General features: G+C 40.1%; 1 protein-coding gene across 5 annotated transcripts in view; it reads left to right on the forward strand.

Annotated features, from left to right (window-relative positions):
* Positions 1 to 22,732, forward strand: part of AFF2 (ALF transcription elongation factor 2) — a 326,975-nt gene that overhangs the window by 219,410 nt on the left and 84,833 nt on the right. For all 5 annotated transcript variants that reach the window (XM_077186245.1, XM_054641636.2, XM_077186247.1 and 2 more), the window contains exon 8: positions 16,926 to 16,977. In XM_077186245.1, the coding sequence (XP_077042360.1) occupies positions 16,926 to 16,977 (52 nt within the window). The remainder of the gene's footprint in view (positions 1 to 16,925; positions 16,978 to 22,732) is intronic.

Genomic DNA, 22,732 nt, shown 5'->3' on the forward strand with positions numbered 1-22,732 from the left:
ATGTTTGGGCAGCAAAGACTGAGGAATTTGGGCTTTCCACTCCCCCCTGCTGGCATCACAGCTTTGCAAAGGCCACCTCATACAACTGATAGAGCACATGCAGACCTGTTGCACTGATGTAACACCCTGTTCCCACCACTTCAGCCGATGGGCTACCATGTCCCATATCCAGGTCCCCTCCTCCTGGGAGCAGTTGTTTCACCTCAGCCTTGAATCCTCTATCTTCCTTAGTGTAAACACAGAGCGTTCTGAGAGAGAGTTTTTCTGTCTCTCTTTGTTGTTTTCTGTTGCTGTGTTAATTTTATTGCCAAGATCAAAGATCCTGAACTAGTAGGCATAAGTCAAGAGAAGAGCTTGACTTGACTTTATTGAGAGCAGGATCAGGCCATAAACACATCCTGGGTTTGTTCTTTTGTCTCACATAAAATAACTGCTCTGATAAAATGCACTGGCTGATGATGGCTGATCAAGGATTGCTGCTTAAAGCTCCACATGTAACCTAGCTATCTTCACATTAACCTCCTGCTTTCATTTCCTTGCTTATGTTGAATAGGAAACCTTTATTGAGCTGCAGTGTTATGTTCATAGAAGCCATTTGATTAATTGACTGTGTTTTGAACTCTTGTGACCCGAGGCTGAAATGTAGCTCAGACAAAAGTGACAGAAGCCTAGCGATGGGTTGGGAGTATAAAAGAGTGCCAGTACACTGTCCATGGGGCAGCCCACATTCATGTTCATGTTTATCCTTGTAGAACTTGCTAAAAGTAAAGACAGATGTCCAGCTTATCTCATGTAGTCAATATCAATAATTAGCACGGATGCTGCTCGCTGCGGGTTGAGCCTACTCCTGCTGTCACTCTGTCTTTATGTATCCACAGGGAGAAAACCTGGAAGGCAGGCAAAAAAAAAAAAAAAAAAAAAAAAGTATTGCCAGAAATCCCCGTAGGCTATCTGAGAAGGAGCGGATGTGTAAAGCATTTCTTTCTGCATAAACATTTAGAAATCAAGCTCTCATAAGTCAGGGATTCACCAAATGTGGTGTGAAGAGGCAGATGAAGCCTGCCTTCTGGCATGGCAGCATTTGCTGATTGATTTGGAATGCAGAAGGACCCTTTTTATTTTTATTTTAAAATTTGAACCACATCTTAATACAAATCAGGTGAAAAATAAATTGAAAAATAGCAAGCCTGAGATTACAGATGTGCCAGCTTCATATTGTTCAGTTTAGCTGAGGTCATAGTCAAGCCCATCAAGTTCACATCGTTTAGTGTGCGGCCACTGAGGCAATATTCAAACAAAAGAAAAGCAGTCAGAATGCTGATATGCTCCTACTTTGCCAGCTGGCCTCATTCAGCTGTGCAGAGCACACTGGCTTCAGCTATGTAAGGAACTTAAATCAGAAAGGAATACAGGTTTTTAAAAGGATATGCTGTTCCAAACAGCCCATTCATTCTCCAGCTCTCTGATTTTAGATCAGTCATAAAGAGGAAATACCTCTCCTAATATGGTTTCGTATTCTGAAATTTAGAATGTAAGAGCTATGTTAATGACAGTACAATTAATTTAGATGGAGGAATTTGGTCAACAGGGGACATTTGTACTCTGCCCAGTAATTAGAGAAAGCTTGAACTTCCTAGAAAGCCTACAAGTAGAATTACTGGCATCCATTCCTCCTCCATGCTGGTGATGTTACCGTGCTGGTTTCCTGCACATAGGTATAGATTTATGTAGATTAATTTGGTATAGTACAGCGAATTGCCACTATGATATATATTTTAGAATTACTTCCTAGCACAGCCTAATGGCTGGAATCAAATAAAACATAAAAGTAGATTTATATAGATTGCTATATAAATCAGATAAAGCTTTATGTTACCTGGCATTGGTAATGGAAGCTTTTCCTGCAAATAATATAGAAGTTTTTCATGTAATATTTTCATTATTTCAGTGAGAGTAAAGCAACAAAAAAGAAGAAAAGAAATAAACAAGTCTATCGGGCTTAGCCACCATTAAACATCATTAACTACAATTTTGCCTGACAAGTTCTCTCATCTTGTGATGGGTGAAATGGTAGAAAAGTAGACTGAACAATTGCATAAACCCAAATGAAATATGCCCTTGTATTCTAAGTGTGCACAGTTCAGTCAGTTAAAATAGAGCAATTTATTATGCTTTAGCAGCTTGAGCTTAATCTAGTTTTAAATAGATCTCTTTTTTTTTTTTACTTCTTGCTGAGTTTTAACTGGTTTGAAAAGACACATGATATAGTGCTACACAGTCTCTGCTCTCTCTCTCTAGTTTACTTTGAAATAACTTTAATAGAGTGCTGCTGATGAAAATAGCTCACAGGAAATGTAGATGAGCCTTTACACAACAGTGAATATATTTGTTTTGTTTGAAATGAGTGGATAATGGAAGAGATGAGTGCAGAGAGTGGGGAGAAAGGAGCTGGGTACAGCAGGCAGAGTGGAGTGGTCTGCAGCCACCTCCTGGGGATTTGGGGACTCTGCCTGGCAGTGGTGCCTGCCCAGGGCATCCCATTTCCAGAAGCTACTCAAGGTTAATAACTCTCAGCATTTTGGGCCAGCCTATCAAATTTCTTACTGGTCAGTTTTTAATATCAAACTGCTACTGTGAACCACAGTGAACCACTTTGCCATATTGGCCACCCATTGTCAGAATAGGTTGGAATGTCTATCAAAATCTCCTCACATGATATGGGCAAAGCTCTCACCTGCCTGCATTCAAAGCCTGCTCTGCTGTTCCTGCAGGCAGGGAGTGTGTGACCTTTACCAAGTGGAATATTTTGACTGTAGACATTTTGTTTGATATTACGCTGTAGTTTTCCACTTATTCATTAGATCCCTCAGCCTTTGTGGGTTTTCACAGGTAATTCTGTAATTACACCAGCTGTGATAAATACTTTCTTGAAATCTTGCTTGAAGAAATTTAGCTAAGTCCCTTTGCGTGTGGGAGGAAACAAGGATCTAACTTGGTGTTAGTGGTGTTGATTGATACCAGCAGCTATGCCAGACCCACAGAGTTGTGTGTTTCTCTCAGAGCCCTCAGGGATGGGAGAGGGCAGTGTTTGCAGGGAATTGGGTGTGTGTAAGAAGTTCAACCACCAAATGACACCAAATTCTTGGTGTAAAGGGTACTCTGGCTGGCACAAACTGCCCTAACATGGGGTTGATGGATCCTTTCACCTTCAGGTTACCACTTCAAATTCAAGGCAGATTTGTAGGGAACAAAACTCACCACACTCTCAGAGCTATTCAATGTCTGTATGAAATGAAGTTCTCCCTTGGAGTCTAATGGGCATGTGTCCAAATCAGGAGCTGTGATGATAATTGGCACTCTTGGTAGGGGTGGCATAGAGGCCAACAGCTCAATGGGCATGGAGGCAGAATTTCTTCTCCTTGTCCAGAGATGGGTTAAAGCCCAGTAGGGTGTTTGTGTTACTGCTACACAATATATGAATGTTTTTTGGGTTGAAAAGGGACTGCAAACTTCAAAAGCATTTGTGGAGTCATAAGGCTTCCAAAAAGCCCTAAGCTAACTTTTTTTTAATTTAGAGAAAGAAAAAAAAATTACTAGCAGTGTTTGTTGAGCTGAAGCTTTGAGGTGTCTTGAATAAAAAAAAGGAGGGAGAAAAATGATTTAATTAAAAGTCAGAGAATACTAGGAAAATCAGTAGAGAGAGACTGTGTGTACTGTTCCTTCTCATGAGTGACTGTTTAAACAGACCAGATTCTCTGGTCTTTAAAATGTTTTTTCCTAGAAGAAATCTGCTGTTTCCTTGAAAAATTAAAAAACAACAAAAGTCAGCACCCCCCAGCTGACTGCCTGCAGCAGCTCCATGACCATGAGTATGTATTGTGATCAGAGACCATATATTGCTGAAACTCCTTGATGGAATGAGTTTTAATTTGGTTTACAGAAAGCTTTAGGGGATATGGCTCTCTACAAATTAGACCACAGGAGCTATAAAATGAAGGATGTCGTCTCTAATTAGAAACAGTGGAGCAGTCTGGTGTTCTTCCTAGCTGTAGCCTCGTGGGTCCTCTCTCACAAGTGAACTCTGGGCAATAGATTCCTCTCCAGTAACTATTATCTGTCTTTCTACTGGAGTTTATCTGTTATCTGATTTTCTGTCTCCATTTCTGTACACACCTTTCCACATAGTTGTGGTAATTTCTTCACACAGTTTTGAATGGCTGCTGCAAAACAAAAGTTCATATGCTGTTCAGTGATTAGTCACCACTACCAAAGTGATTTACTTATTTTAAATATCAGGAAATGATTCTCAGGCTCAGGTGAATGTAGAAGTCAATTTAGTGGGTTCCTCTTGCAGCATGCAGCTCTACCAACTTTGTTTTCTCATGCCTCTTCTGATGAAGTTAAATGAGAGTTAAAGAAAGGCATAAGATAGACTGAAATAAATTATGCTCTATGGTAATCAAATTCAATTTCCTAGACACATTTTTTAGCGAGAGAGCATTCATCAAACTGGGAACCAAGATTTTGGACAAGAAAATAATGTTACTTAACTGTCTGGGAAAAAAATGGTGCCTGGAAATCTAATAGTGAGATGTCTACAGCTTGTCATTTATGCCAAATGATAAAACCAGATTTAAGCTTAAATGCAAAAGGGCATTTAATGCACAACAGTTAAAAATCAGCTAAAAATGCATTTCCACGGCACACATGAAAGGAAAGCTGAGTGTGGAGCTGAGCTGGGAAGTATTCAGAGGCTGTGCTAAGGCAGCTATAATTCGACTTTTTAGTCGTCAGTAAGGGAGAACATTCAGGCTCTTAATTCATCAACATCTTTTAATGTAGACTTATATGGAGCAGGACCAATGACTAGTCCAATGAAAGCTTTAATTTACTTGTGGCATATTGTTTCCACTAGGAGCTCTTGTAGATCAATCTGAGAACAATTACTAGGTGAATAAAAGAGGGAGGAAAAAAAGTCAAGTATTACTCTGGAATGTAAGTAAAAAATGGAACTTTAGAATTAGTCAAAATATTTATTTTGCTGCCCAGCGTGGGGTATTACTGTAGGAAAGGGCTGTATTTTTAAGTGTGATTGCTGTTTAGATTTTGCCAGAATGTATAACTGAACATGTCTCATGACCGTCTTATTTTCGTGTAGTATTTCATCCTCCAGCTTTGTACGGGAACTTTATGCCAAGAGAACTCACTGGAGACTGAGTGACAGATCAGGCTGTTGTCCCACATTCCCCTTCTACTAAATCACAGTTTTCTTTAGATGGAAGGTGGCTATTGTGAAGCTGTCAAACTGAGGAAAGTTAAATGGGCTGAAGTGAAGGCTCCTGCTAACAATAGCAGCTATCTCTGTCAAATGAAAGCTCAGCAGACAGTTACAAGGCAATTCGGCACTGATGGGTGGTCGATTAAAAACAACAAAAGGCAAGATGAATGAAAGGGGAAAATCCCTATTACTTTGTGGTAGGAGCTAGGGGAAAACCAAAAATAAAATAAAAAGCCCACCTCACCCAACCCCGTAGCAATTGGAACAGACTTGTAGTTAGCATGACCTTCATCATCTCAGATATGGCACAATAAAACTGACAAGATTATTTTCTCTTCAAGCAGTGCTGAGGTATTTTCATTGGCAAAAATCTGGAAAAGTAAAATAAATGCAGAGTTCAAGGCAGTTGAAAAAATTCTTGAATCTGCTAACAGCTGGAACGTAGTACCACCAGGAAAAATAGCTAGGTTTTGTGCTAAAAAATTATGACTTGATCATTTTTTTTACAGTGTCATTTCTGAGATTTTGAAGGTTACCCTATAGACAACCAGAAGAGGATTAGAGAGAAATTATCTTTGAGCTCAAGGGAGCACCAATTTAAATTGGATTTGAGATATAACTTTTGCATTACCTTAGGAGATGAAAGGTGGTGTTGTGCCCTGATAGTTACCCAACTGCCTGACCATATGTATCAACTGGATTAGTCTGAAGATTAGCAGCTCGTGCACCAAATGCAAGGTGTATTGTGCAATTTCCTCTTGGTGGGACTCATCCTTTTTCAATTGAAGTAACATCAAAACTCAGAAAACGTGGGGAGGGCTTTGCAGCTTGCAAGTTAGGCATAAGGTGAATGTACACACTTGTTCCTCTGAAGATAATAGTCACTAAGATTTAGACTTGTTATGGCAGTTGTGTAGAGTAAAATGAGAAAGTACAAAAGAATAGTCTTTGGGAAAAAAAAGGTGTGTTATGTCCTTATAACTGTTCAGATAGAAAATCAAGTTTTGAAATTTAATGGGAGGCAAGCACCTAAACTCACTTAGAACCTGTGAAATTCCCATTTATTTTCTCACAATTTAAATGTTAGGATAAAAAGGCCACAAAAAACAAATAGGTTCTTACAGAGCCTACAGTTAGGACTTTGGTTCCTGCCAACAGTGGAGCCAGGGTTCAAAGAAACTGAAAAAAGATTGTAATGAAGAACTTGGGGAGACATAGGTACTTTGTGAGCATATTGAACCAGTTTTTCATTCCAGCTATGTTAGGAAAAATTGTTCAGTACTAATAAATTGTTCCATTGAACAACCTTCTCTGACAAAATGTAGAACTAGATGTACCACAGACCAGATCAAGTCTGACAATTTTAGCATATTATTGTTCTATTATTTGTCTTTGTAAAGTCATGATGTCATTAGACTTTATCAATTAAATTAAGTTTAGTCTGCGTCATCCTTAAGTTTTGCCCTTTGAAGAAAACACTGAGTATCCATTTATCAATTTCATGTACTAATTTTCTTGTTTATTTGTCTGATAATAACATCGAGGTACTTAAGTCAGGGACAAAGAAACCTAGTGCCAGACATTATATAAATGGTCAAAAAGAAAGGCCAGGAAATGGTAGTCTGGAATTTTCTTTTTTAGAATGTTTTTAGCACTGAGGACCATATTTTGAGGTTTTTTTTTTCAATGGTAACATGTATTTCATCTCATAACTAATTTTGTATGAAAATAATATTTTAACCTGCCTCTCAGAGAATCAACCACAATGCTCCTCAAAGGCTTTGTGGTAGAGGAAGACCAGGGTGGTCTCAAGATGAACTTGGGAGAGAGATATTAAAGCAGAGAGGACAAGGGACAGTGGGCACAAACTGAAACACAGAAAGTTCCGTCTGAATAGGAGGAGAAACTTCTTTAGTGTGAAGGTGACTGAGCACTGGAACCGAGTGCCCAGAGAGGTTGTGGAGTCTCCCTCATGGAGATATTGCAATCCTGTCTGGATGTGATCCTGTGCAGCCTGCTCTGGGTGAGCCTGCTTTGGCAGGGCACTGAGCTAGGGGATCTCCAGAGGCACCTCCCCACCCCAGCCATTCTGTGGTTCTGTAAACTGGACATAAACAATGTCTATGAGTATCCCTAATGCAGCCATTTAAACCAACCATTAATGTCCCTTCCTTGGTTCTTCACAGCTTCATTCTTCCAACTCTGTAGAGGGCTCTGCAAGCACAAATTAGCAGAGAGCTCAGAAGTACCCTAGTCCTGGGGACTGTAAAGATTGGAGGGTGTGTGTACACAGGGTGTGTGTGGCTGTGGGGAAATGCTGGCTTCTCCAGAGTTACACCATTTGCAGTGATTCGAAAAAAAAGTCCTCAGTTTTTAGGATGAAGAATGGTGTGGTAACCATGTGGCACAATTTATAGGGTAAGCAAACTTTCAGTAAGAGCTAACTGTATCAGAAAACTTGTGTAACATGCACAGAAGGCACTGTTAAATTATTTCAGTGCCATAATTCAAAATGCTGAGGAAAATTCTCCTGTATTATAGCCAGAGCAAGATTGGATCTCTAGCCAAGTACATCAACGTAAATGTTCAGCTGTCTGGGGAAATACAAGTCTTACACTGTTACTTAGGGGAAAATGTGCACAGACATGGTGGAGCCCCTTATGAAACAATCCTCATTCTGTTAAACAATAGGATCAAATTTTCAATCAGGTTATCTAGCATATTGCATTCTTCAAGCTTGCCAAGCAAAGAGAACTATCAGCATGAAGATGGATATATTTTTACAGAATTAATGATGTATGAAATCTAGAAGTGGAAACATACATTTTCATTTTATCCTCTAATTTTTCTTTTTACATTATAAGTGAAAGGAAATGCTTGGAAGTATTTGCAGTTATTCAAATCTGTTTATCTTAGAGTGATTATCAGAGCAAACAGTGTCAGGCATTGTGTTTGGATCTGAGCCTGAAAAATAGTGCTTGCAGGAGCAAGGATTATTTGCATGAGTCAGTGTTTTCAGCACTGTGCTTGGTACTTGATTTCTCTCATGCATATGCAGTGCCTTATAAATCACCCAGATTCAGAAATCATTTAAGTATTTTTTTTCATTTATCCAATCTATTTATATTAGTTTTAGTCTTGCTTGGTTTTATCCCCTATATTTATGTTAGTTTTAGTACTGCTTGGATTCATCTGTTTATACATTTTTAGACTGATCAACAGAATGTTCATTTAGGGATAGAAGTGAACAGTCTTACTGAAGATTCATTTCTCTTTGAAAGTCTGTATCAGATCTGTGGGATAGCTGTGGACTCTTGATGTAGGATTTTGCAGGTAGAAAAGTGTCTTTAAGACCTGATCACAAATTAGGGCAGTGAAAATGAAGCTCACATTCCCCAGGATCCCCTTATCTTTGCTTTTTGTGGGGATTTTTGCTGATGATCATCCCTGAACTACCCTGTGTGCCAGGCATGGTCCAGCAGTATTTTTTGTAGAGGTGTAGTGCCTTTGCAGCCTGGAATGTGCTGCTCAGTTCTCCCATGCACACACAAGCCCCTGGTAGGTGCTCATCTTCCCTATGGCCAACCCCTGTCTTTATTCACTGTGCACCATCAGCAGGCCAGTACAGAGGATTTGGATTCCTGCTTGGAATTCTGCTCTGCTAATACACACCCCTGAAATTCTGTAAGTCAGGCACTAAGCTTACAGCATTCTTTACAAACCTGATGTGGCAAATTTTTCTTTCCTCCATATGCACAAAGACTGTGCTGAAGCTAAAGCTCCCATTCTCCATAACATATCATGAAAACCTCCTTCAACCAGTCTTTATTAAACATCTTGAGTCTTCCTTTTGAACAAGTAAAGAATTCCTTTACAGTTTTATTAAGTTATTGTTCATTTGCACAGAAATGAGGAAGCCAGACCCACCTACAGGGTCATATACACTGTAGAACATTGGATAGATGAGCCAGTCCTGTGTGATTTCGTTCCTTGTTCAACAAATTTCTTTAATATATTTACTGGTATGATTTTTTAAAGTCACCTTTGCAAGTTGCGGTAGAATTATCAATCATTGTTTAACTGTGTGCTAAGTTCCTGTAGCCTTTGTGTGTAAATATGCCAACTGAAGGCTTGTTTACCAGAGAAAATACTGGTGCCCTGGCTAGGAGACAGTTTTAATCAAATATGGCTGGAGTAAGCAGGTGTTTTTCATGTGGAATGTATTGGAAATGAGTATGTATCACAGAAATGGCTCTTGGACTATATATTGCTCTTGATAAATAGCAGAACCCAAAATTATATCAGCCATTGCAGTTTATCAAAGGGAAAATAGTAAAAGCTTTGTGCACACTGTCAGAATTGAACACACTAAAAAAGGTGGGTACTCATTTTTATTCTTCACAAATTCTAAGAATGCACATTTTATGCTGGCATTTTTAGAAACTATTAGTCACTCTCTGTGTTTTTCCTGGACCCATACTTTCCTTTGTTCTCGTCTCTCTTTTTTCCCTCTCTTTTTGCTTCAATGATACATCATACTCTGAGATGTGTGTTGTACTGGAGAGTCACTGGGCAGTGAGGGGGACACAAGGTGAAGGAGATTGCACTTTTCTAAGGCAGAAGGAAAACCCAGTGGTATGAGTATTATTAAGGCAAAAATATCAACTCACCAGCTCAAAACAGAAGGATTCTGCTTTCTGTGATTTTTTTGCTACTTCCTATTACACTGTTAAAATATTTTGACCCAGTTCTGATCCCATTCTGTTGCAAGCATTGTTTGCAAGCAGAATTGAAGCTCAACAGAGAGGTGAAGTTATTGGATATACCAGAATATTATTTGTGCTAAACATGCCAATTCCCATAAAATTTGGCAGCAGGTTTCTCCGTCTTCCCAAAGTTCTTGTCTCAGCTTTAATGAAACACAAAATTCCTGTCAACAGAGCAGTTGTTTTAAGTTGCACTTAGGTAGCAACTTAATATCTTAGTTGCCTTGAAGAGCTTTTTATACATAGACATTAATGGATGGCTGGATAAAGAAATTCATCTACTGAAAGAATTAATTTTATTAATCCTTTTGAAATTAAGAGATGATACAGAGAGATGAGTAATGAAGTGCACTCTCTAATTGTGAGGTACCTAATAGAAAACCACAGGGGTTACCTCTCTCTCCCCATCTGTAATTACACTAATTACTGATATGGTGCCAGGAGCACTAAGGCAGGCTGCATGTGACAACACACCATGGAGTGTGTCCTAGCAAGCCATCCTTCTCCATCAGTGGCCAGGAGGAGGCTGGCCATGTCAGCAGTGCCTTTCCTGTGCCAGGGAAGAGAACAGGCACCTTTATTGCTCACAGGTTGTTTCACAGTGAAAACACAAAACTTGAATTCAGTCCTTTCTGAGGGGAGGTGATTTAAGGCCATAGACTGAGGAGTTGATCTATACCTTAAGCAAATGAGCCCTATTGAGGCCACTGAATCTGCTTTAATGAGCAGAAGTTACTTCTGTGAGTAACAGTTTGCAAGACTGACTTCACCATTGACAAAAATGTAATGAAAGAAAATGGTGGATGAGGAGAAGGGAAAATTAATAAATTATATTTAAGTATGTATAAAATTGCTGGACAAATGGTCCTGACTATTAAGGTAAATGGTGCTTGTAAATTCCATTTAATCTTCTGAGATTTTCTGTTACCATAACTCTTACAGTATCTCAGAGGAAATAATGTAAGGATGACTTGCACATTTCAGAAAAAGAATGAATATAAGGTTTCAAGATTTATTGATGGGATGTTTTAAAACAAAATATCTTCTTTTTTCCTTTGGAATTACTCTACCGTTTATTTTCATTTCCTCAGTTTTTTGTTCACTGTATTATGAACTTCTCTGGGGAAATCTATTGTTAGATGTTTTCACACACATAGGCCCCCTCCTTCCCCCTTGATAAATGATAAAATTGTGCTCCAGTGTGTGCAACACATTCTTGAAATACATCTGAATTCCATTATACAGTTTGTCATTTGCATGATACCTTTTGAGTTACCACTCTTGGAGAAGCCTTATATACTACAGAGAAATGCACTAGGAAAATGAAAAACAAGTTGGGTATGAAGTCCATGGGGTAAACCAGCAGAGATTGTGTTGAACTGATGGCCTTATTTCCATGCAAGTCCAGAGGTAGAAAAGGTGCATCTCAGTGCTAGTCACTACTTGCATGGACCATGTTCCTCTGCAGGAATATTGCTGCAAACAGGAATGACAAGGCCTTCATAACTCAGGCTGCAGTGTACTACCTTTTTCACCCCAAAGACATTTATTGGATTCCTGCCTGTTCTGCATTAAGTCTTAATAAGTTTCACAAGTTTGACACTTGCTCTAACAGTCTAAGCTCTCTCTCTAATATCAAATGGAATAACTAGTTGTAGCTCAGAAATCTTAGAAATGCATTCCCATTTTACCAGAGACAAACCTGGCAAGAAAAGAATGGCATGTCTGTATGTCTGGTTAACACCACTGCCTGTCCTCCTTCCTGTGCAGAATCAACACTTGTGTTTGCTGTGATGTGACTCAGATGGAATATAATTTTGTACAGATTTGGTTTGACATGAGTGAGTTAATTTTCTGGGCAGCTTAGGATTAGGGAATTGCCCAGTATTCCCTTGGCTGTCTGCTTGCAACACCCTCTTCCCTTTCCTCCATCCTTTTCATTCCCACACGGCCTTTTTCACATTGGAGTGAGCCCCAGTGCAGTGGTGAACTGATCCCAGAGCAAATTAGACATGCAGAACCTTATCCTATCCATGCTGCCTTTTAAACACCTCCTCCTCAAGAAAGCTGTATCACCAAACATGTTGCTATAAACACAGAAGATTCCCATCCCAACCCTCCACAAGCAGAGCAGGAAGAAATGCAGCATTCCCAGAAGTCTACCAGCAATCAGGACCTTATTCATTTGTTAAAAGCATTTAAATACATTATATATTAAACGAAGAAAAAAAAAGAAAAAAAAGGATGCAGTGAAAATCCTCATTTAAGACATTCAGAGTATTCTGTAAAAGTAACTGAAATTGAGTAATAGTGTGGCAGTGCTTTTTCAGGGAGTGAATTATCTCATGTCGCCAAATCCTCACCTGTTTGTTGAGAGGATCCCAAATCAGCAGGTCTGGTGTGCACAAAACATCCACTGAACTCAAAAGTCAGGATGGGCCACAAGTCCTATTTCAGTGTTCATGTTCTTACTGTTTCTAGTGTGACTTTTACAGAACCCATCCTAATAAAGCCCTTGTTCAGCCATTTGTCTAGCTAAATTTGTAATGTAGGAACAATCTGCTTTGGGAGCAAATTCATCCCTGAAGGAAGTGGGTATTGTAGTCAGTCAATAAGATTGCCCCTACTTACACCACAGATAAATGTGTTGCTTTGTCCCAACATTTCTGCTTTGCAATAATTTCACATTGCAAATTACAAACCTCTGAAAATTGTAGATTATAATAAATGTGCTGACACAACTTCAACTGTTATAGTAAATGGCATTGCTCTAATAATGAAATAAAAAATCCTACTTAATCCTATTCTTTCCCTAAAGTGGTGTTTTGCATTAGCTATGGATGAAAAGACAAACAAGTACATGTATATTCAATAATAATGTCAGCTGGGTCAGAGAAGAATAGGAAATAAAATGAATTCATAACACCCCTGGAGGTAGCTTTCTGATACAGGCAGTTTTCTCTTTGATTTGCCCTCATTGGCAGCATTCATTGTAATTTTAACATAGCCTCCAAATTGGCCTTTATTAATAGCTGTCCTGATCTTAATAACAAATACACTCTTAATCTCCAGTCTGGGTGCTTCTGAGGTGAACAATTACATAGAGCAGAATAGATCATATGGGTATTTAGAGGCACCTCTCACTCAAGAGTGCCTAATTTCACCTTCAGACCATCCAGACAGTGTTTTCAAGAGCTGTAGATACAGAGCTCTTCTGTCTCAAGGCTTTGAAGCTAAAATACCTTTCTAGATATGATAGTGAAATAGTCACCTTGAATTAAGGTTGCTGGCAATCTTAAAAAGCCCTTATTGAGCTTTGAGTGCAATCAAATGGTACTTGCTTATAAATGAGAGTTAATGGAAACATTAAACAGTACAAGCTACTGTGACCCATGCCTTCAGAATATTAAGCACATTTTGAAATTGTGGAACACCATCTATTCTTTTGTGTTCTGTAAAATTTTACTTTTTCTACCCAATATTCTCTGGGAGCAGGTTATTTGAATTGTTCAGCATTCTACATTTGCATGTACTGTGTATTTCTAATTTATTTCCTCACTTATCTGGCTACCATATATTTCTGGTTGATACTATACTCAGTTTCTCTTTAATTATTCCATCTGCCAGAAGAGTGTGATGCATTTTAGAAGCTGGTTGGTTTAGTTGTTGAAGCTTTGAGTTTTGGAACTGAATGGGATGACATATTCTTCATTTAGCAGAACGGGCTAAGAAGAATTACATACCCCAAGTGATAAGCTTGGAACTGCTAAAGAAATGCCAAAATCCAATTTTTTTCCTCTCTCTAGTTGTCTAAACATCTATTAGTCTCTTGAAGGGAACTCATAAATCCTGCAAATTTAGTTTCTCTGAAACCAACTCTAACAGTTGTCCTTCCTACTAATCATGTTTTATATCAATTTTATATTTTTCAACATTCAATAAACATGTCTTCTGCTTACTGTACTTGTTAGAAAGTATCTGCAGTATAGGCTGTATGAGGACAGTTATTAATCAGCCATTTCAGATGGCTGTAGGGTTAGTTTAGTAAGTGTATCCATTTATCTTTTTTATGTTTTCTTCTTTGTCCTTTCCATTTATCCAATATGGAATTTCTTTTGTCCTTTTTGGTTTATTTCTACCAGGGTATGTCAAAAAGGAATTTAACATGTAAAAAATGAAAAAAAAAAACCCAAAACACAACAAACAAACAAAAAAAACCAAAACCCAAACTACCCAATAGCTGAAAGAAAGAAAGCATACCACCCTTTGGGTTTCATTCATGAAAAGATCTTTGCATTACATCTACTTAAATCTGCATTAAAAAATAACAATAGAATGCATTATCTAGCAGTGATTCTTTAAAGCAGTGGATAATTTACACATTAAAGTGAAATGTAGGTTTAAAAGCAGGAGTGTAGGATTGAATTAGAGTGAAGAGTCAGAATGATATAGTCCTGTATGAAAATGGTCTCAGTTTCCTGGGGGTATTGTCCTTCTGGTGTAATGAGACTTGCAGATAACAATCAGGGACTGTGGATAGATCAAGGCACAGCGATACATTGAGAATGGCACAGCAAGTAATGGCTCTGGGGAAACAAATGAATGTGTCTGCTAGATAAACAGCATTAAAAGTTTCTGTTCATTGCCAAAGTCCAGGCCTCTAGAGATTAATAATCCCTGAAAAATGGCATGTTGGGTTTGAATGGCAAGGTTTTGGTAGCAGGGGGGTGCAGGGGTGGAAGCTGGAAGCTTCCCCCATTTCCAGCAGAGCCAATGCCAACCTCCAGGATGGACCATGGACCTGCCACCAGCCAGGCTGAGCCCAGCACTGACAGTGGCAGTGCCTCAGGCATAACAGATTGTAGAAAGGGAAAAAACTGCTGTGCAACAGCAGCTGGAAGAGAGGAGCAGGAGTCTGTGAGAGGAGCAGCCCTGCAGACAGGCAGGGCAGTGCAGAAGGAGGGGCAGGAGGTGCTCAGGGTGCCAGAGCAGAGGTTCCCCTGCAGCCCCTGGTGCTGCCATGGAGAGGCAGCTGTGCCCTGCAGCACAGGGGGGGCCTGGCAGCAGGGATGTGCCCAAAGGAGGCTGTGAGCCCATGGGAAGGCTGTGCTGGTAGAGAGAAAAGCCCATGCTAGAGCAGGTTTGCTGCCAGGACTTGTGACCCCATGGGGGACCCACACTGTGCATGGAGGATGTTCCCACAGAGGGGTGCACTCTGGAACAGTTCCTGAAGAGCTGCAATCTGTAGGAAGGCCAAGCTGAAGAAGTTCATGAGGGGCTGGCTCCTGCAGGAGGGACCCCTTGCTGGAAGAAGAGGGGAAGCATGGGAGGAGTCCTTCTCCTGAGGAGGAAGAACCTGCAGAGACAATGTGCAGTGAACTGACCATCATCCCCATCTCCCTGCACCACTCCGAGGGGGGAGGCAGAGAAAATTGTCAGTGAAGTCCAGCCCAGGAAGAAGGGAAGAGTGGGAGAAAAGGTGTTTCATCATTTGGTTTTATTTCTCATTGTCCTACTCTGATTTCATTGGCAATACTTTGAATTGATTTCCCCAAATCAAGTCTGCTTTGCCCATGACAGTAATTGCTGAGTGATCTCTCCCTGTCCTTTTCTCGACCCATAAGCCTGCTTTACATTTTCTCTGTCCTGTCCAGATGAAGAGAGGAGAGATAGAGCAGCTTTGGTGGGCACCTGGCATCCAGACAAGGCCAACCCCTCACAAATACTAACTTTTAGAAGATTTTTTTTTTAAATCCATGCTGCAGTTGTACTTTTATGGGTTCACATATTGCGGGGAGGCACTGGCCGTTTATCAGGATGCTAATGACTGGTAGTTATGTGTCCATGTACTTTGTAACCACTGGGTTGCCCAACAACAGAGGTCACTGGAAGACAGATGACTCACAAACCAGTTTAAAGATCTCCTTCACTTTTTCTTTTTAAGGGCACCATCAGGCTTCAAATATTCTAAAATTTTCACATTGGGATTGTTGTCCCCTATTTAAAATTCCATGTGTCAGGAGGCTTCCATGATTTACTGGTAGTTTTCAAACAAAAAAACCCCTTCCTAACAGACCTTCCATTGATTGCTAGAGTTATTTAAAGGCTAACAATAAAAAATCATAGACTTCAAGCCCCATCAAGGCAAAAAGGAAACAATAATTGCAATTTGCAAGCCTCCTGCCATGGGTAAAGGAGCAGGGGCTGGCAGAAAGGAAGATCTGAGATTTTAATGGCTGCTGCAGCAGGTCAGGGGAGATGTGCCAGTTCATTCCTACATCATCCCATGATAAGACAATTTGCCAAGGTGAAAAGATGGGTGTGAGGATCAAAAATGGGGGCATGAACTGGCAGGTTCCCAGCTTGGAAAATGTTTGGTGTGCCTTTGGACACTAACAAGTGTGACGTTCCATCAAACCTCAAACAAGCACCTCCTCTTCTTGCTATTGTTCACTTTGCATTCTCAGTTTGATAAGGTACTAGAAAGAAAATTGGTGGTGCCCCAAACTGAGAATGAAACATGGACAATTTTCTCCAGTTTTAGCAGTCTCAGAGCTGAATTTCTCTTCTGATTTAGAAACACTTGTAGGTGTATATGGACTAATCCCTGTGAGACAATGTGGAAATACAGGAGGACATGAAAGAGCAGCTGACTGCCAAACTTTATGATGGATGAGTCTGAAAGTCATTTGTTCTACTCTAGAATCACAAAGAAGCACTAATACGTACATATGTGGACTTTACTTACCTCTGGTCTGATTTTGCTGTTGTTGAAGTGAAAGAGAGTTTTCCCTTTGACTTTGCTGAGGTGTAGATTTGGCCCATTGCACATAAAGTTAATTCATTAAATGTAATTCTTTATCGTTTCTCCTTTTTTTCAGAATGCTTGAGGATGATCTAAAACTCAGCAGTGATGAAGATGATAATGAACAGGTAAATACATCTAATATAGGTGCATAGACCATTTAAACTAACAAAGTTATTTCATTGGTTGGATCTGTTTGTGTGTTGACATACTCTATTTGCATGAAAAGCATTTTGGTGTGCTGCAGAGTCCATTAGCTTAAACCTTGTTTGCTTCCTTCTCATTAGAGGAAACAATCTCAAAGAGGAATGTGTTTCAGTTTTGCTGGTTCACTTTGTGATGTGGATTAAACTAAGCCAAAATATGACTTACTAACCTTTGAATGAGAGTCCACACAGAGCATCACCCAGGAACAGCCACTGTGTTCTGAATCTCTGTCCTCCATTGTACCAAGCTAACTGTGGAACAGCCTCCCCTTGCTTTGCACCCATTTTCTGAATTGATGAGCTTTTTGGAAATGTGTGTAAGAGGACTACATAAGAGCACCAACACAACTCCAGAGTTTGTTTGCACTTTGCAATCCATTTATACAAGCCCACACAAGAAAATTTGGTCTGTAAGTTTTTGTTCCAGTCAGAGAGTAAAGGGTTGGGAGTCCACAGTAATTCAGTGACTCCTGTTTGTGAAAGGGAAAGCCCTCAGCATGTAGCTCTAAATCAATACTGAAAGTTTCTCCACGTACTTGGGATATTAATGAAGAATCATTTTCAGAAAACTGGCTCATGTCATTCTCTATCCTTCCCACTTTATAAATATTTATGTATAATGCTAGGAAAGAAAGCTGGTGAAATTCATATTCTCAACATTCTTATCAGAAAAAAAATGAAACTTTGTGTTAAATTCATCCTTCATTTTACTTTATATATGCAATAGGCTCAAATGTTTAAATGTCTGCAATAGAGAGAAAAGTAATGCTATAATTCAGCCTAAGATCATCTGTTCAGTCTGGGAAATGTTAATTATAGGCCAATCGTTCTTTCTTATTTATTTTTAAACCACCTAAATGTTCTCCTTCAGCCTACCTCATCCATCCTTAGGGTCATGCCAGGAAAGATTTACCTTCTGGTGAAAGTTGACCCCTTAGTCATACAAGTCAGTATTTTTTAGCACTGGCAAGACTTGCAATGTCTTCTGAAGCCAAAGGGTCAAAATCCTTGTGCAATGCAGTGTTGTGCAAACATGGTGACTAATGACACCATAAGATTTGCAAATTTGCCCGAATGGTCCTGTAAAATGACATTGTGATCCTGAGATGCCTAAAATACAGAAATGGAAATATATTGTCAGGTAGCAGTTACTGTTGTTTTCCCACAGTAACAGTTTTCTTGTGACTTAAGTAGAATTTACAGAGTTTATACAGTTCATACTGCTAGGCTGAAATCCCTTATCACTGGTGAATGGAGAAGTAATGGCCTGGACCAGTGTTTGCTGACATCAAATGAAAAATCAAATGACTGACTTGAGCAGATGTCATCTCTGATGTTAATCCCAAGCAGGAAAGAGCTCAGTGCTCAGAGAGGTCCTGACAGCTCTGGAGCCCTCCCTGCTGTCAGTGTGGGACGTGCCTCTCACCAAGCAGCATCCTGAGGGTGAGCAGTGTCCCTGCTGCCAGGCCAGGGCTGCAGCCTGGGCCCTTCTGTGGTGGGGATGTGGAGCTGCAGGAAGCCTCAGACTGCTCCAAAGCTCCTCGTGTCTTCCCAGAACATTCACAGCACGGGCTGCAGACAAACAAGAGAGCACCACAGGGACCTTTCACAGAGTTTCTCAACATTTTGTATTACTTAGAAAATTTTTTGATTTTTTTCTCATACAATCATTTCATTTAGAAAGTATCTTCCAAGATCATCAAGTCCAACTGAGCACTACCAAGCCCACCACTGACTGCCCAATTTGGTGTCACCTATTAACTGACCTGTATCCTTAGGGATTCCAATAAAGCAACTAGACACAACTGCACAGTGAAAACATTTCTTAAATGCCCTGCACTTCAAGGGAACCTTCAGCTCTCCTGTGTAGTCCACATATGTATGGTTGCATTTCTTCTATTTGTTTTACAAATAGAGTATAGACAAAATTATACAGCTCACTCAGGAGTTATACATTTCTCATTCAGGAATTTAGGTTTCCTAAATTAATGACTGTGTCTGCCTTTATATTTTTGTCAGGCTAAGGCCTTGCAATGCTGAGCAGCAGGACTCTGCGGCATCTCTCATTCATTACACTTCAGCAGCCTCTGCCACATCTCTTTAAGGAGAGTGGATTGGAAATTGGAAGAAAGGTTGATCTGGCCCACTGGTCAGACACATAAACAACAAAAAAGTAACTTCAAGGGCTTTTTCAACATAAATATTTTGCAGTCAAGTGACCGTTGTTATTCAGGTGTACACGTGTGCTCATTCTGGCAGAGAGAGAAAAGATTAAAACTCTTGGCTTAAAACCATTCTAGAAGTTTATGCAGCATTTCTATAAGGAAATGGAATCACTGTCTTTACAGTCTTTATGATTTTTTCTGCTATAAGCCTGCAGCCAGTGTGAAGCATGAGCTGGCATTTACTCACTTTTATTCAAAAAACCCCAACACAGTACATAAAAGTCGAGTTTGTATCCTCTATTTCTACTCTAATTTTAAGGAAATCAAAATTCTTTGGAACAGTGGTCAGCAGGGAGCCCTAGAATTTCTCCTCTGAGAATTACTATGGACCCTTCAGTTTTTACAGGACAGTAGTGACACTGATCCATAACTGTACTTGGAAAGCAACTTTTAGTGAAAGGCTGTAGAATGTGGGGAGAGTTTGATCTATCAGCCCATGTTCTGAGACTAGCAGTAGTTCATTTGTCAAGGTGGAAGATTGTTAGAAGCATGGCTGCAAGAAACAAAGCTCTTCTGTTTGCTCCCTCACTCCTGTGAACGAGCACCCTTATTTATGAACTGTATTGCATTTACTCAGGGGGCTGTGGCCTTTACTGTTTCAGGTGTTACAGATCTGCTTCCTTTTCTCCCCACTGCTGAGGAGGAGCACAACCACACAATAGCTCCAGTCAGTCATGTAACTGAGAAGTTGAGCTTCATTTCTGGATAGGAACTAGCAGGTTGAAGTCAATGGAAGGTATTTATTCTACAAATAGCATCAGCAAGGCTGTTACTGATTGTGCTGCCCAGTTTTGGCATTCCCTTTTCAAACAGAATTTTGAATAACTGGAAATTGCTCCTAAAAGTTATAAACATGATTTGGAGAACCCTCCTTAATGTAAGTGTTATGTTTATTTTGGTTAAGGCGCACATGATGATAGCCTAGCAACATATCACCAAGAAAATGATGAAGGAGACTGTACACTTTAATTTCACCCCAGGGGGCTTAAGAGACTTCAGCAACTGAGAGCTGACTGCAAATTCAGCCTCCTAGTGTCAAAGTGCTGCAAATTGCATGGAAACTTTGTAGGTTCTTTTCCTTTTAGCCGTCTGGCAGCTGAGGGCTTGATGCAGAAATGGTTGAGTGAATTTCCTTGGGCTGCAACCTGCAGGAAGCCCGGTGAGATTGTGGGTGCCTTCAGATTTCAAATGTAGAGGTAAAGTACCCTAGAGATATGGAGAAGTTTGAGAAAGGAGTTTGTTTTGTGAGGATGAGTGTTTGGGCTATTTTTGAGATTTCTAGGGCTAAAGCGATGCCTAGGGCTGTTACAACTAGGGCAGTTATTTTAATGGAGAGAGGTATGGTTGTTGGACAGGTTTTTGTGGGGATGATAAATGAGGTGATGAGGAATCCTGCTAGGATGCCTCCTGGTGCAAGGTGAGTGCATTGTCATTTTTTGGACCATGTAGGTCATTGCAGTAGAGCGTGGGGCAAGTTACAATCACTGCACCCCAAACTCCTGTCAGCACCTTCTGGTGCAGCAGTGAGGGGCTGCATTTATCCACACCTGTAAACACAACCTGCACTACACCTGTAAACACAGCCTGCACCTACACCTGTAAACACAACCTGCACCTACACCTGTAAACACAACCTGCACCTACACCTGTAAACACAACCTGCACGCACCTACACCTGTAAACACAACCTGCACTACACCTGTAAACACAGCCTGCACCTACACCTGTAAACACAACCTGCACTACACCTGTAAACACAACCTACACTACACCTGTAAACACAACCTGCACCTACACCTGTAAACACAACCTGCACTACACCTGTAAACACAGCCTGCACTACACCTGTAAACACAACCTGCACTACACCTGTAAACACAACCTGCACCTACACCTGTAAACACATCCTGCACTACACCTGTAAACACAACCTGCACTACACCTGTAAACACAACCTGCACCTACACCTGTAAACACAACCTGCACCTACACCTGTAAACACATCCTGCACTACACCTGTAAACACAACCTGCACTACACCTGTAAACACAACCTGCACCTACACCTGTAAACACAACCTGCACCTACACCTGTAAACACAGCCTGCACGCACCTACACCTGTAAACACAACCTGCACTACACCTGTAAACACAGCCTGCACCTACACCTGTAAACACAACCTGCACTACACCTGTAAACACAGCCTGCACCTACACCTGTAAACACAGCCTGCACCTACACCTGTAAACACAAGCACAGTGCCTCCAGTGCAGACACTGTGGAGCTGGCCATGTGACCCATGCTTTGTCCCATAGACAAAATGCTGATTCTCACGTCTCATTGTGGGTGATTTGGGATTAAAGACGCACAGAAAACGATGGGTTAGATCTGGAATCAATTTTCATTTACAGCTGAGAAGCAGTTATTGATGCTGCGCTCACAGTTCAATAAAAGATCTAAAGATATAGACCTTGTGTTTCTCTTTCAATATAAGCAGCATAATCAGTGTCAAATGTTTTTACAAAGAAAATTGTATTGACAGTTTTATTAAAATTGCTGTCTTTAAAGTTTTAAGTTATCCACAATTTGACCTACTTGAATGGTTTTTTAATATGTACACTGACCAACCCAATAGATTTTTATGTCACATATTTATAATATCAGGTACACATCTCTTTAAATGTATTATTTGAGAGATACTGTAACATGTAAGCATTGCTTGGATTGTGAACCCTATTGGTGTTGTCAATTGGCACATGCATCAGTATTGCATTCAGCATGGCACAGGACGTTCAGACTGGCTGCAGGAGGTACAATCAAAGCAGATGACAGACATGCTATTAGTAAACCAGGAGATGACAAGGCATTTCAGAGATGCTAATGTTAACACTCTTCTCTGAGAAAGGACCCGCCTTTTTCGATGGCTTTATTACTCTGTTAAAAAAGTACATCAGAAATTAGGAAGAGTAGTGAAGATTTTTAATTAGTAGCTCAGTTCAGCTGAAAGAGCTTAGATAAAACACAGGTTAGTATTTTTGTTCTCTAAAACACCTCTGTATAATTCAAATAAGCTTTGAGCTCAAAGGCATCCAAATGAGTTGCGCCTGGATACAGTATTTTAAGTAGCTGTGGTGTACCCAATTTTCTTTAACCAGCTCCTCTTTGTTCTTCTGCCTAAGGAATAGTCCTGTTAACCTTTTAAATGTGTACTTAATTTAAAGCACATTGCTAGTGTTCTGTGTGTTTTTGAACCAAAGAAACTTTGATACTAGTTACAGACCTGTTCCATTTTCAGTATTTCATGTATATAGTGGTTTTGGCAGAACAAATCAATAAGATATTTTTCTTTTCTACTTGATTTTTTTTTCTTCTCCCCTTAGTGATTGCCATTTTTCTGAAAGCCCTAGAAACACAAGACATGCATGCAGTCTGTGGCCCTGCTCTATTGTTT

Source organism: Agelaius phoeniceus, chromosome 14 (assembly GCF_051311805.1).
Source record: "Agelaius phoeniceus isolate bAgePho1 chromosome 14, bAgePho1.hap1, whole genome shotgun sequence".
Taxonomy (NCBI): domain Eukaryota; kingdom Metazoa; phylum Chordata; class Aves; order Passeriformes; family Icteridae; genus Agelaius; species Agelaius phoeniceus.